Genomic DNA, 15,524 nt, shown 5'->3' on the forward strand with positions numbered 1-15,524 from the left:
CTGATCTTGGATCCTCTCTCTCGGGGCGTTAACGTGAACACCAATATGTGAATGACATCGGCTACCTGCATGATAACACTTTTTCGAATAGGCGATGCGATGCTTGTTACAAGGCAAGGTCGCACTGACAGCTGTCAAAATCGCTCGTGCGTCGTGACATGAGTGCAAAGTGATGGACCATGGATATGGGTCAATGTCGTGATGATGATAGCGTTTACTGGCTATATCTGAGATGAGCACATGTGATGGGTAAATGAAGATGAGATCGTAAGGGCACAGGAGCCGGAACTGAACGCCGCAGCCATTTCATTGAGGGTAACATTCGAGATTGGACTGGAAAGTGCCAGTGTATGAGTTCATGACAAGTACGCTAGGTGCGATGAAGTGCATACGAAATACAATTTATGATAGCGGTAGCGGAAGGATTACGACAGCAAAATATGATATGGCCCAAGTAGAAACAGGATTAAATTGATAAAACTAACGAGACGTTCGAGCAAGGTTATGATGTCTGATCAATTACATGCATTAAGAATAAGAAAATAGACCAGCTGTCCTCCCACCGTGGGTACACATCCTTCAATACAGTGAATGTAGTCCACAAGATGAGAAACCGGTCACGCTCTGTCTGTATCCCAATACTGGGGCATTCCTGTATTAGAAACAACATTATGTAGAGCTTTTGAGATAAAATTGTACAAGGCTCGTCGCGTAATAGTTGATGACCAAATCGCAAGTGTAAGAAATGGCGTATATATGGCTTGCGATTAATCGACTGTGCGTCAAGTGTTCCGAATTGAAATAATGATAGATGAGATAGAACCGGTCGTCGTCGTAGTCCGGTATAGATGTCGAAGGGGACATTGATGCTGGAGAGGTTTACTCCTCGGTCGCGTCAGCGTCACGCTTGCCGATAGGTAGACCAAAAGGGCGTTTCGCGTGTTTCCACCCAGCTTCGGCGTCGGCTTCACGCTTGCCGATAGGTAGACCAAAAGGGCGTTTCGGGAGTTTCCACCCAGCTTCAGCGTCGGCCGCACGCTTGCCGATAGGTAAACCGTAAGGGCGTCCAGGGAGGTTCCATCCAGCCTCAGCCTCAGCCTCAGCCTCACGCTTGTCGATAGCGGCGGGAGCAGCTGCGGCAGCAGGTACTGGCAGGGCGGCACCGGAGACGGTGACAGCTAGGATGACGGAGGCGATGACGGCGTTGATTCTCATGATGTCGAATTAAACGGTTTTGGATAGTAATGAATAGTGTAGGTCGGGGGCGGATCGACTATTGACCAAGTAACTGATAGCGGTCGTTGAAGTTGTAGTCGGTGACGAGAGATATTGGGGCTGTGGAAGAGCTGTACTTAACCATGAAAGAGACAAGGACACATGAAGGTATCTATTGGAGGCGTTATGCTTCTCTAATGATTGTTAAGCGCATGAATAGACCACTTTGTTGCTCAATAGACTTGTGAAGTGAAGGAATAGCGGGTTATCATCCAATAGCGGAGTGCCTATCCAGATGAATGCGAGGCCTTCGAAGGGATCACTCTGCTTAGAAGTTAGTCAAGCCAAATACCAAGGTCTTTCGGCGCAAACGAGCTCTTCCAGACCATCAAAGGCTCCGTAGTTTACGGATATCTTGCTTCCAGGAGATTTGTAGCTTCCGGTACCGGACGGCGAAAGGCCTGGAATACAAAGCACATGCATTTCCCTTAGAAATTCGACAAGGGATTGCTATACTGCTGAAAGAGGGCGTCAGAGTGGAGAGCTGGTGTTGAGATTACCCCATCTGGGTCTGAATAGCTTCAATAGAAAACAGAGGCTTGGCGAAAATTGCGTTTGTTTAACCTCAGCATAATGATGCGCCACCTATTTACAGCGAACAGATCATTCGACTGAGTAACAACGCTCACGAGGAAAGCTAGCAGAGGACTCAAGACTGAGGCATCGGCAAACATTGCAGCGGCTCGCATGTAGGCGAGCCACCTATGGAGATATGAGCGAGCAGAGGATACCGGATCTAGGTTCTCGGCTCACAAATTGTGTTTGTTAGGCTGTGAACCTGACATGCATGTAGGATGAGGTCTCTTTTGCGGAAATTGTCAGCATCGCGTCACCTACACCGTAAATGTTAGCGTGGTATGGACTTAACGAAAGCTATTCGACGTGGTTGACCATTGGTCGCAACGTCTGTGCGGGGGTATCGGAGCAGCAGAATATAGTAAGATTTTGCCTAGCCAACTGGCTGATTAAGCTAGCGCCACACGTGGCTTCGCGCCAAAAGTTGCCGCGGGGAATTGCGCGAATCCATGTGAGACGCCCATGAAAGTATGCATGCTAGGATAGCCAATTCAACGGCGCCTGCACTCAGAAGAGTGCTTTCGAGCTTCTCGAGACGATCACCATGGATTTGCTCGTCTTGCCATAATCGTAGCGGTCGCGGTCGACGACAGATTACCACCCAGACCTCCGAGAAGCCCTACTACATCACCACACCAATATTCTATGTCAATGCTGCCCCTCATGTCGGCCACCTGTATACCATGGTCCTCACGGACGTCATCAAGCGGTGGCACGTGCTCAAAGGACAGACAGCACTGCTCTGTACTGGGACAGATGAACATGGCCTGAAGGTAGTTTTACCTAACAAGTGTGAGAGTGTTGCACTAAGACTATAACAGGTCCAACGAGCAGCCGCCAAAGCTGGCATTGACCCGAAACTGTTTTGCGACAAAGGCGCCGAGATCTTCCGAGTACGCAAATACGCATAACGAACCTGTACTGTTGTTACTTACCTGCACAAGGAACTTGCACGAAAAGCCGAGATCACGAATGATCATTTCGTACGGACGACGGATAGAGAGCATAAGGAAGCTGTCGAGTATGCATGGGTACGAGACCTCGAGATACTTCGTAGAATGCCACGGTAGCTGATGGCGGACAGTTCCTGTTGCAAGAGAAGGGCCTCATATACGAGCAGAAGCATGAGGGGTGGTACTCAATCACCGACGAATGCTTCTACCCACAGTCAGCTGTACAACCGTACCTCGACCCACCGACAGGAAAGAAGATGATGGTATGGCCTGGCTAGTGAACTGTAGTAGTCTGAACTGACCATCCTGCAGACATCGATCGAAACGGGCAGTGAAGTGGAATGGTCTTCGGAGACAAACTATCATTTCCGGCTCTCGGCATTCCAGGACAAATTGTTGGAGTTTTACAAGAACAATCCCGAGTGGATAGCACCAGAACATCGCATGAAGGAGGTTGTGCAGGCCGTTGAATCAGGATTGGAGGACTTGTCCATATCTCGACCATACGAACGACTCACATGGGGCATTCGAGTCCCCGGAGACGACTCGCAAACTATTTACGTATGGCTCGACGCGCTCATGAACTACGCAACCAAGGCAGGATACCCATGGACACCGGGCCGCGAACAAGCAGGCGGTTGGCCTGCCGACTGTCATGTCATCGGCAAAGATATTGTTCGATTCCACTGCATCTACTGGCCGGCTTTTCTCATGGCCCTTGGACTTCCTCTTCCAAAGAAGATTCTGACACACGCTCACTGGACTCTTGGAGGGTCCAAGATGTCCAAATCAACTGGCAGAGTTGTCGATCCGTTCCACGCCATTGATCGATTTGGACCGGATGTTATGCGCTTCTATATGGCTCGTGAAGGTGGTATACAGGACGATGCGAGCTACGATAACTTTCGCATTATTGGGTTGTACAACAAGTTCTTGAACCAGCAACTTGGCAACCTAGCTTCTCGTGTTACACGAGGCAAGAAATGGAGCGTCCGAGGCGCAGTCGAACGCATTGGTGGAAGTCCAACAGAGGAATGGGAAGAAGGACCAGGTTCTAAATTCCGGAATAACTCTCTCGCCACTATCGCCTCGCAAGTAGACGCATCCTTTGATGCCTATGATCCGCGTAAAGCTGCCTCTCAAATTGCTGATTTTGTCCGAGGAGTAAGTTTGTGACTTTTTACGTATTGCTACTCTACTGACCAAACCAAGTCAAACGCATTCTTTCAGATGTCACAACCCTGGGACAAGATATTGAGCTTCGGTCCGGGCGAGCCTGGCGAGGATGTCGACAAGATTATCTATCTTGCCGCTGAAGCACTTCGCATTACCGGCATTTTACTACAGCCGTACATGCCGAATAAGGCACGTATGCTACTAGACCAGTTGGGCGTACAGCACGATCGAAGAAGCTTCGAGTACTGCAAGCCTGGCGCTGATCTAGACTACGGAACTCCATTGGTGGAGCTGGGTGTAGCGCACAAGGGCGTGTTATTCCCACCATTGTCGAGTGACGAGTAGGACATGTATATTGATGTAGTATATGTAAAATTAAGTCACAAAGAATCAGTGCGACTACCCTAGAGGTGAGCCTGTATACATTTATTTATTTTCGCCTATTAGAAGTAATGAAACTATCGAGGCCAAGTTTACTTTGACATATTAGACGCTCGCACCTGATTACCAAAGGCTATTGCAATTATCTTCCCCATGAAGTATAGCCCCAAGCAGGAAAATTCTAAGTAGCAGTTTAAGACAAATACGATAAATCTTCTTTGAGGTGAAGTTGCTAATCACATGTTGCTGGGGCCCAATGCCAAGACGACATCATCGCGCGAACTTTAGATTTCCGAATGAACATTTCCCACGACAACGCAATCATAAACCCCCCTCTACCTTCTACGCCGTCGATCTCCGCTTTCCGCATCAAACCCGTCGAGATTCTATAAGCCTTCCTACAACGACTGCAAAAAACACGATAAAGCATCGCACACGCGCTTCCACACAAGATCAGCTCACCATGGCCGCCCCCAAACCGGGCGGCTTCAAGATGTCGCTAGGGGCACTGAAGACAAACCCAGGGCTGAAATCGTCTCCCGCGCAGAGAGATACTAAAAAGACTAAGCTTCTGCTCGGCGACGACGAACCGGACGATTCGAACACGCAACAAGAGATTACAGGATGGGACGCAGCAGAGGGCGGCGCGCTCGATGCCAACGGGAAGAAGGAGAAGGAGGCACCGCGCATCATTCAAGCTCTGCCAAACCGCGATTGGCGCGCAGAGGCCCGACGGAAACAACTTGCGAAAGCGCCCCATCAACAAGCGCAGAATGTAACCGTCGACAAGAGCAAGATGGAAGAGCCAAAAGTGCAATATGGACTTACCATTATCAAGAAGGACGAGGCGCAGGAAAACGGAGCTGCAGAAACTGAAGTGCCAGAACCAATGGAGGTGGAGCAGGACAATCTTACGGAGGAGCAGCGACTTGAGAAGAAAGCTCTCGATGCGCTAGTCAGCGGCAAATCCACCGACAACGACCTCGTCATTCCCGTACAGACGGAAGAAGAAACGTTCCTAAATGATATCCACAATGCGCCCGACGCTCCCACCCTCGAAGCCTACGAAGCTACACCAATTGAAGGATTTGGCGCGGCTTTGCTTCGCGGCATGGGCTGGAAAGACGAGGAAGCAATTGGTAAGAACGGCGTTGCTGCGAAACCAAAAGAAACCAAACGGCGACCGGCGCTACTTGGCATAGGTGCAAAGGATGATGCTGCTATAGGCGTAGAGCTTGGAGAATGGGGTGGTGGAAAAGGCAAAGGGAAGAAAGTCGCGCAGAGCTACAACCCCGTTACGCTGCGGAATAAGAATACTGGCGAGATTATCACAGAAGAGGAGTTGAAGGCGAAACTTGAAAGCCAGAGCATGATCCCGGATGAGAAGCCGTCGAGAAGCAAGAGCAAATACGACGACGATAGCGAGGAAGATGAGCGAAGGCGTGAAAAGCGGAGAGAGAAGCGAGATGACCGCGACCGCGACCGCCGACGTGACGATGACTATGATAGCGAACGGAGGAAGGACAAGGACCGTCGAAGAGACAAGGATGACTACTACGACAGCGATCGCCGCCGAGACAAACGAAGAGATCGAGCTCGAGACGACGAATACGAAAGCGAGCGCAGGCGCGAGAAGCGAAGAGAACGTAGTCGTAGCCCCGACGACCGAAAGGATAAACGCCGTGATCGGTACCGCAGCAGAAGTCGGGACTCGAAGCGGAAAAGCGACCGGAAAGACCGTAGTCGGAGTCGCGATTCTGACGATCGCAGGAAACGGAGGAGAGATAGGGAGTATGAGGATGATGGGAGGTATGAGAAGAAGAGGCATAGGGATGATAAGTACTACAAGTAATTCTTACTAGGCTTGACCACAGCATTAGAGGGAGTATGGGCATGCATGTATCTGGCGTTCTTGACTGGAGCCACACTGGCATAGCATAGGCATGAATGAGCAATTGTATCATGGAAAACATACAATTCGAGATTTCACATCATGATAATTTATCAATTGACTTCTCTGGAAGTGATTTCAGATGAAGACCTGACGTATGCAGCATAATCGTACAGACCGACAGCTCTTGGGAACATATCTCACTCCAGGCAGATCGATAGCAAAGTGAAAACAGAAAAGTGATATTATCTCGTTCCATTATATGCCATATTATGTATCGTCTACTAATACATTCGTCCTTCATCAGGACGCTACTCATACATGCGTCATTACGAAATCGTCGTAACCATGCAACACAATCAAAAACAATCCAAAAACGCCAGTGGTATATTTGTATGCCAAAAGCTCAACACAAAAAGAATATGTACAAAACGGGGTATACATAGGGAATTTAAAAGTTCTGCGAAGGAAGTGGGGACGGGTCTACCGCAGGCTTGGGGTATCCGTTTGCTGTGTGCGACACGTAACCGTTGGTGTTACCATTGGTGTAGCCGTTGCCATTCGTGTATCCGTTGGTGTAGCCGTTGGTCTGGGGTACGGCCATCTGCGAGTTGCCACGGTAGTATTGCTGGTTGTCCGCAGCGCCATCACCCATGTGGCTCCGTTCTGTCTCGCTGCTTTCCTCAAACACTTGCATCTCGGTCTGCTTGGACTGGTGGTGCTTGGAGCGTGTGGCAGGTAAGAAATCGATGAAGAAACTGAACACGTAGAAGCAGTAGATGAAGGATACACACCATTCGAGAACGGCGGCGACGTTGTAGACGTGCTGCTTGGAGCAAACAGCAAAGGCGACAGCGAGGCAGACCTCGGTGATGATGAAGAAGAGCTTGATCCAGAAGGAAATCCGGAGGATGGAGTGCTCGCGGTAGTGAATGCCTAAGCGCTGGTACTCCCAACAAATGAAGATTGCCGAGATGATGTAACCAATGATGAACACACCGAGGAAGATGTTATGCAGCCTGTTATGGTTCTTGCAATCGAAGATGGTGAGCAGTATCAGACCGGCTGCACCAACAATGGCGGCAACGGTTGCGCACATGGAGTAAATCTTCTGCCAATGGGATGTGTTTGGTGCAAGTTTGTTCGTGTGTCGCAACCAGCGCTCGAAAATGAAGGCGAGATCGAAAGTGACGACGGTCACGGCGGACATGGCGATAAACATAGCTTTCAGGTAATCCGCACCGATATCTTGAGGCTGTTAGTATATGCGTATACTTGGGTGTCCATACTGCGTAACTTACCAGAGATGTAAGGAATGTGTTGCCCTTCGCTCATTGTAACATAACGAGGTTTACCGGTAGCAGCCCAATAGACCAACATGGTGATAAGCATGGCGGTCCATACTACTGCGGAGAAGATGGGAACGACCCAATACGAAAGTCCCAACATGGTGAGTGAGTTTCCTCAGGCGTTGCTCCAAGGTATGTGGGTGGTGTAACAACGAGTCTTCTATTGTGACTGCTAAGGGTGTCCAATGCGCCTGCGACAGGAGGCTGCGGGATCGGGTAACACGACACGCGACCAGATGGTGAAGTGAGAAGAATGGAGCAGGAAAGAGATGAAAGCGCGATCAGCAACAAGGAGCAGGGCTAAGATAATGAGGAGGGACCACGGCAGAGATGAATAGTAGGCAGTCCGCGGCGCGATGAAAGTCTCATACAAACTATGTTGTTGCTAGACGCGACTATGATGTCACGCCTCCAAGACTAAGCCGGCTTGCGTAAGATCCCGCCAGGTCCGATTCGTTCGCCCTATTCAACGTCACCAGGCAAGGCGCAGACTCTTCGATTACGTGGAATTGAAGATCGTGGGCGCTTCCGAACACTTTCGGACGAAAATTGACATCAAGGCAATGATGATGTTGGGATGATAAGCCTTTGCGGGTGTGGCTTCTGCAAAGTGTCGCGATGCGGACTAACGCCATGTTTTGTGCGGCTGGCGCACGTCACTCCTCCAGGGCCACCGTCGTATCGCTGATGGTAGATTCGAGGCAAAGCTTCGCAAAACTCGATTGCGCTCAAACACAACGCAGAGTTTCAGCGTCGGCGCTACAATGGAACCTCTGTGGACCAGGTTGTTGTCGCAATGAGACACCTGACATGGACTGGTCCATGTGATTTGCGATGTTCGGCAGTTTGCGCGGCCTGATTGCGGCTGTCACTCCATGGCCAGGTGGAGCGTTGCTAGCGATGTGCAACATCCAGGCCTTCAGTGCTTCGGCCTTGAAAAGCTCTATAAGACCATGCCGAACCCCAATGTGGCCTGTTGCTGGTGCAAGTGTATATCAGCGTCCAATATGGTTTCGAGGCCAGTCGATGAACCCGGCCTTTTATCCAGAACCTGGGGTAGGTGCGCTTCGCAACCGTATCGTGTCTGTTGCGCTGCGGACGTCCAACCCAATCGGCCATCATCGATCCAACAAAGACATGCTGCCAGTTATTCCTTAGCCGGTACAGGAGTAGCGGTGACTACATGTCCTGCGAGTACGTGGCGACGGTGATAACGTGCGTGGCCAGGATCCTGGGAAAATCACGACGCGACGCTGAAATGAAGGTGCGACTATTGATCGGAGATTACCTAGGTACCTACGGTTTGCTCAATCTGAGATCAACAGGTTCGGTTATCCGCTATGAGAGAGAGTCGCAACAAAAGAAAAAGCGAGAGTACCGGGTGAACTGGTCATGCACGGGCCAGGAAGCAACAGCAACGTAGCGACGACAGCATGGCCAGCCACCGTCGTCGAGGCGCACAGCCACGCTATATATTGCGAGACGCGTATATCGGCACGGCCACAGCAGGCCAGTTCGGTTAGGTCTTCCTGGTGTGGATCTCTCGTAGTTATGGCACGACTTGTGGATGCTGGATTTTTCACTTTGCCATGGCATGAGGCTTGTAGAGGTCCGATCAGCCGTTAGGTTTACCGATACGGTAAAAAGCAGCTGGGATCCAGCCTTCGCGCTGCGCATGGAGCACCATGCCCCGCCTTGATTGGCTTCGGTGCTCGTGCGTTGAGCAACCTTGATTGGCAGATTACTTCACTCGTCGATGCAGCCTGCATTGTCCGGTTTCATGTCGAGCTTCTTCCAAGTTTGTTGCTACTTGGACCAGCTCAATTCTCGCCTGCGACGTGCAGCACTCGTAATTCCATGCCTAGCATCCTTGATACCTGCAGCCAACTGCACTAGACGCCTGTTCGCGCGGGGACATATTACTTATCCCTCGATATCCCTCCATCTGGTCCGCCAGTGTTAGTGTACCACCAGACTTCACTCTCATATCCTCACACCAGCCTCCGTATTGAATAACGTTGCAGCTTCCTATAGCTTTATAAGGTACGCCGTGGACCCGGCATTTTGTCGAGCATGCACGAACTGCGATTGACTCGCTCTTTAGCTATCGCAACTCCGATGCATCCTTCGCAATAATCTTGAGGGCCGTCGCTCTTTAACCCCACTATCACCTGCCAATATGGGGAATCAATCCAGTACCACGAATCACAACAAGCTGTCCAAACCCAAGACCAACACCAATTCCGCAAGTGGGGCTGTGAAGGTCGATTCACCGCAGCCCACAACTTCGAGATCCGCAGACCTGAGCCCTGAAGGACGCCAGCATATCAAAGACGCCCTCCTCTCACCTATCGCTACCGAATTCGATCCTAATACGTGGAAGCATAAGGATGATGGCTTAGGGGAGGTTGCGAAGACGCGTGGTCGCGCATCAACAGTCGCGTCAAGATCGAATTCGCGAACCAACTCCAGGACCAACTCCCGAACAAACTCCTTGTCGTGTTTTGGAAGTAAGCAAGGCTCAGCAGCCCAGCTTGCTGGCCTGGCGGATTCCAAGCTGTCTTTGGCTTCTGTCTCACATGTTGATATTGCTGAGGCAATTCGGCTTCTACAACAAGTCAAGAAGAATGGCACACCAGAAGAGCTTGCGGCGTTGCAAGAAGTCTTGGAAGCACCTGAGGAGCCTGCACAGCCAGTGGCCGAGGCACCCGTTAGTAGAAGAACTTCGTTAGTCGACAGGTCTTCTTCCTCGCTCACACGCCGACAATCGCTAATTCAGACGCCTGGAGTAGGCACCCGACACTCGCCAGTCGAAGGACGTCGCAGGACATGGAATTCGTGGAAAGCCCCCAAGCTTGACCCTGAAGAAGAGGCAAAATGGCAATCCAAGCCAAAGGGAAACTCCCACTTGGCCCCTCAGACAGCTCTGCGTTTGTCTGACGAAGCTCATGACTCCACTACGGCTCGAGCCATCACCCCTTCAGAGCTCGACTATGCGCATCTAGGGAGTTTAAAGCTAGGAACTCTCGTAGTCACAAATGGAGCAGCGTCGCCCGCTCCCAGCACAAAGACCCTAGAGGTGCAAAGGGCTGTAGATGACGACTACTTCTCAGCAACAGAGGCCAACTCCAGTCCACTGATGATGAAGTCGACACGTCGGCGGGCTCACACCAGGAGCAAGTCAGCTGTGGCCCCAACGCCTTCTCCACTCTATGAATTAGAAGCGAACCAAATGCCTATACCTTACGATCCAAGAACTACGGCAAGTGTCATTACGAATGAGTCTGTCTCTTCTTCAAGGGCGCCAAAACCGATTACCGAAGAAGAGTCTCCAAAGTTCTTCCAAACATCGCACGAGCGCAAGCACAGCGCATCTCAAATTGCCGAGAGCTATCAAGCCGGCATACCATTCAGCCCGTTCTTCGCATCCGAGGAGACTGCCATGTTTTACCGGCCCGAAAACTGCGTTTCGTCTACGGCGGGAACACCTCGCAGCGTCCGGGAGTCTTTCCTTGAAGAACCCAAGTCTCAGCCTGAAATCAAAGTTTCGATGCCTTCCACACCATCAGATGTGCTTGTTTCGCAGAAGCCACAGAGCAAGGCTATTCAACGACCAACACCACGAACGACTGATTCTGGTTACTCATCTGGAGCCAGTCTCCGGATAGCCGATCGAGAACAGTCGGAAAACTCTACCTCAATACTCTGTCACCGATGTAGCGATTCTCCACAAATGGTTGATGTGAGCCAGGAACAAGGCACTCGACCTTCAATCCTTGCAAAGAAGGGTCATCAGGATGCCGACTTAGCGCCTCCAAAGGGCGATGTGGAACATCATGCACAAATGGCCCGACACCTACCAGCGCTGAACAGCCCGGTTCCGTCTACGAGCTCTTCTACAAGATCCTCGGCGTCGGAGTCTCTGCACTCACCCAACACGCCTAGATCTATCGGTTCAAAAGCATCATTCGACAGTGCATCTTCGAAATCCCAGAAGCGTTTCCACAAGAGACGGCAGTCGCAGCCGGAGCATGTAATCGTTCAGTCATGCCAGCCGATTCCAGAAGGAACAATTCCTGAGGTCCCAACCAAGGTGCGTGCCAAGTTCGAACGACGCGTATCAAATACTCCGGGAATCGAATGCCTGACGCACACCTATCCAACAAAAGAACACGTTGTTACAGAAGAGCCTGCCAACCAGGCCCTTGCTGCCGACCAAATCGAGTTCAAGCAATTGGCTGAGTTGGAGCCTGAGCGACCACCTACGCCCCCCGTTCATGGTCGTCGAAAGAGTCTATCGTTCTTTCGGAGGAAGTCTTCATCCGGGAAGAGTCAGGTTGAGAAAGAACCCGAGCATGCCGCACTTGATGTGGTTCATCTGGGCACTATCACTTCGTCCCTAGGCAACTCTCCGTATGATATTGCTATGCCCGACACTCAAAGACAGAGCATTACCTCTCCCACCCACCCGCACCAACTGGGCAGTTCCTTGCCTCGCGCGAAGTCCATGGTGAGCATGGACAGCAAGGCTGCTGCGGAATTTGCGCGTCTACATAGCAAGGATCTACCAGTTGCTGGACGGGGATCGCCTCCTCAGCAGCGACGGAAAAGCTGCCATAACCTGAAGAAGGAAGCCGGCGAGGCCACTGCTTCGAAACTTCGCCGGCAGAGTATCGACGTGCCACCTGTGCCCTCCATCGATATGTCCAAACTCACAGTTCCGAAACCTGCTAAGCCTCAAGGACCCAGGGCCGCTCCCAGCTCTAGTCCTCGCAGTCAAAGAGCGTCTCAGCCGATGGGCAAATATGACTCACCCCCGCAGAAGCCTTCTCAGCAACCTGTGAGCTGGGAGGTGCACTCCCAGATTTGGAAGCAGCGCCGTAGGACTTTGGGGGACCGGCTGTATTCAGATGTCGACTTGGATATAGAATCAGAATCGGAGCTCACAGTGGTCAATACAACTCCAGTGGAGACCACTCCTCAGACGACACCTCCAAAAGAAGTCAAGGTTTCCAACAATATGTCTAGATGGGATCGCTTCAGTGGGGGTTTGGAGTACAACTACGAACACGGGGCAGGCATTGGAGGCAGCGCAGGTACGCGATCCCTCCACAGCCACGCATCGGTGAAGTCGTTGCAGTTCCAGCACCAGTACGGCGTGGACCTCTCCGATGTACCAATCATGGTTCGGTACCAAACATGATTCAGCGCATCTAGAAGCGGCTGTTTACTGCTACATTCCCTTTGTTACGATCTACCCAAGCAGCAACTGCATGTCATGATTGTCTTGCATTTCATATATATTCACGCGTACAGAGCGGCATTTTGGGCATGGGGTGATAAGGCGTTCTTGTTTTGAGTACATACTGCATGGGCCCGCATTATAGTCACGTCCCCACAAATTCAGCAATAAGATAACATGAACACACAGCATCCAACGATAGCTGCTCGTATAATTACCATGCACCATGCGCCATTTACTATTCGCTCGTCGATTAACTTTGGGGCGTTGAGCGAGAAAGTTGGCCCAAGACGCTGACGAGTCGCATTGGGCATACCTCACATGCGCGGTTTTTATGCTCAGCCTCGTCTGCGTGCCATCGAGCCGATCAGGCACCACTGGCTTACATGCACGAGCCTCGGTGATGTCAGAATGAAATGCTAGTGGCTGCAGGTCCTGGACGGCGCAGGGATGTTAAGTAATGTTCGGTCCAAGACTCCAGGACCACAACCGAATGCGCGAAAATTGTCACTCCAGCTCCCCGCCATCACCTCCCTTTCTCCTACACTTCACCCATTCCCCATATTCACCGCTCGCCAGACGTCGCCCCTTATAAAGCGACTGTCTGCCCTTTCGTTACTGCTCAGCTCCCTCCTCCGACAGCCTTTGGTCGCGTCAAAGGCTCAAATCTCACCACGGCTTCGGCCCTGATCCTGCTCAACCTTCAAGTTGTCTCTGCTCGACCAGCGCCACACGTTTTCAACAACATCCCCCCTCCGCGTCTTGTCGCCATCTAAGAAAGAACTTGAGCGCCTTTTCTTTCTGTCTCCTACCCAGACACTCGAGCAGCCCGAACTTCAGCTGCCGCATAGGACGCCATCAGCGGTTCTTCCTCTCGCAGAGGAAGCGGCCAGACCTCGCCCAACACCAAGCCTCGGCTTCGCACCCTTCAAGCCACCTTAACACGGCCTAACGACCCGGCAAAATAACCTACTCAACCAATCTACTGTCAGCACCCACCATCAAGGGCATGGCACCTTCTGCTATCACGACTACCGAAGAATACCAATTCCCGTTGAAAGACATACCGTCGTTCAACAACTATTCAGCTGGTAGTGTTGACAATCATGGCGCCTGGCAATCCAAGCAGTTGATTGCCGACGCTCTCAAGAGCCGTGTCGAGACTATTGATCCTGATACCTGCAGCGTTGGCGAGGAAGATGCTTTCTTCGTCGCCGACCTGGGCGAGGTCTACCGCCAGCATTTGCGCTGGAAGAAGAACCTAAGCCGCGTCAAGCCGCACTATGGTAAGTCCACTGCATATTGTTCATGTCGAAACGCCACTAACATCTCGCAGCCGTCAAGTGCAACCCTGACCCCCAAGTGCTGCGTCTTATGACTGCACTAGGTCTCGGTTTTGACTGTGCTTCCAAGAACGAGATTGAGACTGTGCTCAAGCTGGGCGTCGATCCTTCTCGCATCATCTACGCGCAGCCCTGCAAGACCAAGTCTTACGTGCGCTACGCCGCTCAGTCTGGCGTCAAGCAGATGACGTTCGACAATGCCGATGAGCTCTACAAGACCAAGCAGCTCTTCCCTAACGCCGAGTTGTACCTGCGCATCTTGACCGATGACTCGGCCAGCTTGTGCCGCCTCAGCCAGAAGTTCGGCGCTGCCTTGGACACGACTGCAGAGCTCTTGGAGCTGGCGAAGAAGCTGGAGCTCAACGTTGTTGGAGTCGCGTTCCACGTCGGCTCTGGCGCGTCCGACCCCAAGGCTTTTATCAAGGCTGTCCAAGACGCCCGTTTCGTCTTCGACCAGGCGTCTGCACTCGGCTTCAACATGCATACCCTAGACGTGGGCGGCGGTTTCACCGGCGATGTCACTTTCGAGCCCATGGCCGCCGTCTTGTCTACTGCCTTGGACGAGTACTTCCCGCCCCACATCCGCGTTATTGGGGAACCCGGACGCTACTATGTCTCCACAGCGTTCACCATCGCGTGTCACGTCATTGCTCGTCGCACCGTTACCGATGCTACCCTAGGCACCACCTCTTACATGCTGTACCTTAACGACGGTGTCTACGGCAACTTCTCGAGCATCATCTTCGATCACCAGCACCCTGTGCCGCGTGTGTTGAAGAATGGCAACGACGTCCTATACGATGTGCGTCGTTCTGGATATGACACGCCGTCTCAGGTCGAGTACTCCATCTGGGGTCCTACGTGCGACGGCATTGATGTCATCTCATCCTCGTGCACCTTCCCCGAGTTACTCGATGTCGGTGACTGGCTTTACTTTGAGGAGATGGGTGCGTACACCAAGTGCTCTGCTACTCGCTTTAACGGCTTCAGCGACAGCCACGAGGTTGTGTATGTGTGCAGCGAGCCTGGTGCTGCCGCCCTCATGGGCATGTAAATATTCTGGTGGAATATTGTTGGCGCGAAAGTATTTAGCAGGCGTGTAATAGCGAGTATACAGAGAGGGGAGGTAAACCAGTGATCAAAAGTTTGATAGATTCTATAGATGTCCCGTATTTTCATAATCCTGAAGCGTGCATATTGCTAAACCTCATGCTGTTGTCTACCATCGAAGTCGTCATTTCCGTTGTGGGTACTGTTGATCATGTTTCTTACATGCACTACTACTAACCCCTATTCACTTTTCATATCCTCACCTCATGACCTTTCTGGATCTATCTC

At 51.5% G+C, this 15,524-nt stretch overlaps 6 protein-coding genes across 6 annotated transcripts; 4 read left to right on the plus strand and 2 right to left on the minus strand.

The window, feature by feature from the left end:
* Window positions 1–879: 879 nt before the first annotated feature.
* Window positions 880–1,215, minus strand: ALTATR162_LOCUS10535 (uncharacterized protein; the record flags this gene model as incomplete). The annotated part of the gene is made up of 1 exon (XM_043318171.1): window positions 880–1,215. One exon carries the CDS (start codon window positions 1,213–1,215, stop codon window positions 880–882), a length of 336 nt encoding a protein of 111 aa, XP_043174106.1.
* Window positions 1,216–2,534: 1,319 nt separating this feature from the next.
* Window positions 2,535–4,325, plus strand: ALTATR162_LOCUS10536 (uncharacterized protein; the record flags this gene model as incomplete). The annotated part of the gene is made up of 6 exons (XM_043318172.1): window positions 2,535–2,624; window positions 2,673–2,744; window positions 2,796–2,882; window positions 2,936–3,067; window positions 3,117–3,968; window positions 4,017–4,325. The coding sequence occupies 6 exons, from the start codon at window positions 2,535–2,537 to the stop codon at window positions 4,323–4,325; spliced, it is 1,542 nt and encodes a 513-aa protein (XP_043174107.1).
* A 499-nt stretch (window positions 4,326–4,824) lies between these two features.
* On the plus strand, window positions 4,825–6,213 carry ALTATR162_LOCUS10537 (uncharacterized protein; the record flags this gene model as incomplete). Its single annotated transcript, XM_043318173.1, has 1 exon — window positions 4,825–6,213. The coding sequence occupies one exon, from the start codon at window positions 4,825–4,827 to the stop codon at window positions 6,211–6,213; it is 1,389 nt and encodes a 462-aa protein (XP_043174108.1).
* A 490-nt stretch (window positions 6,214–6,703) lies between these two features.
* On the minus strand, window positions 6,704–7,701 carry ALTATR162_LOCUS10538 (uncharacterized protein; the record flags this gene model as incomplete). Its single annotated transcript, XM_043318174.1, has 2 exons — window positions 6,704–7,500; window positions 7,554–7,701. The coding sequence occupies 2 exons, from the start codon at window positions 7,699–7,701 to the stop codon at window positions 6,704–6,706; spliced, it is 945 nt and encodes a 314-aa protein (XP_043174109.1).
* Window positions 7,702–9,780: 2,079 nt separating this feature from the next.
* Window positions 9,781–12,804, plus strand: ALTATR162_LOCUS10539 (uncharacterized protein; the record flags this gene model as incomplete). The annotated part of the gene is made up of 1 exon (XM_043318175.1): window positions 9,781–12,804. One exon carries the CDS (start codon window positions 9,781–9,783, stop codon window positions 12,802–12,804), a length of 3,024 nt encoding a protein of 1,007 aa, XP_043174110.1.
* A 1,048-nt stretch (window positions 12,805–13,852) lies between these two features.
* ALTATR162_LOCUS10540 (uncharacterized protein) lies at window positions 13,853–15,240 on the plus strand (the record flags this gene model as incomplete). Its single annotated transcript, XM_043318176.1, has 2 exons — window positions 13,853–14,129; window positions 14,180–15,240. The coding sequence occupies 2 exons, from the start codon at window positions 13,853–13,855 to the stop codon at window positions 15,238–15,240; spliced, it is 1,338 nt and encodes a 445-aa protein (XP_043174111.1).
* Between the last annotated feature and the right edge of the window lie 284 nt (window positions 15,241–15,524).

The sequence above is a fragment of the Alternaria atra genome, assembly GCF_907166805.1.
Source record: "Alternaria atra isolate CS162 genome assembly, contig: 34, whole genome shotgun sequence".
Taxonomy (NCBI): Eukaryota; Fungi; Ascomycota; class Dothideomycetes; order Pleosporales; family Pleosporaceae; genus Alternaria; species Alternaria atra.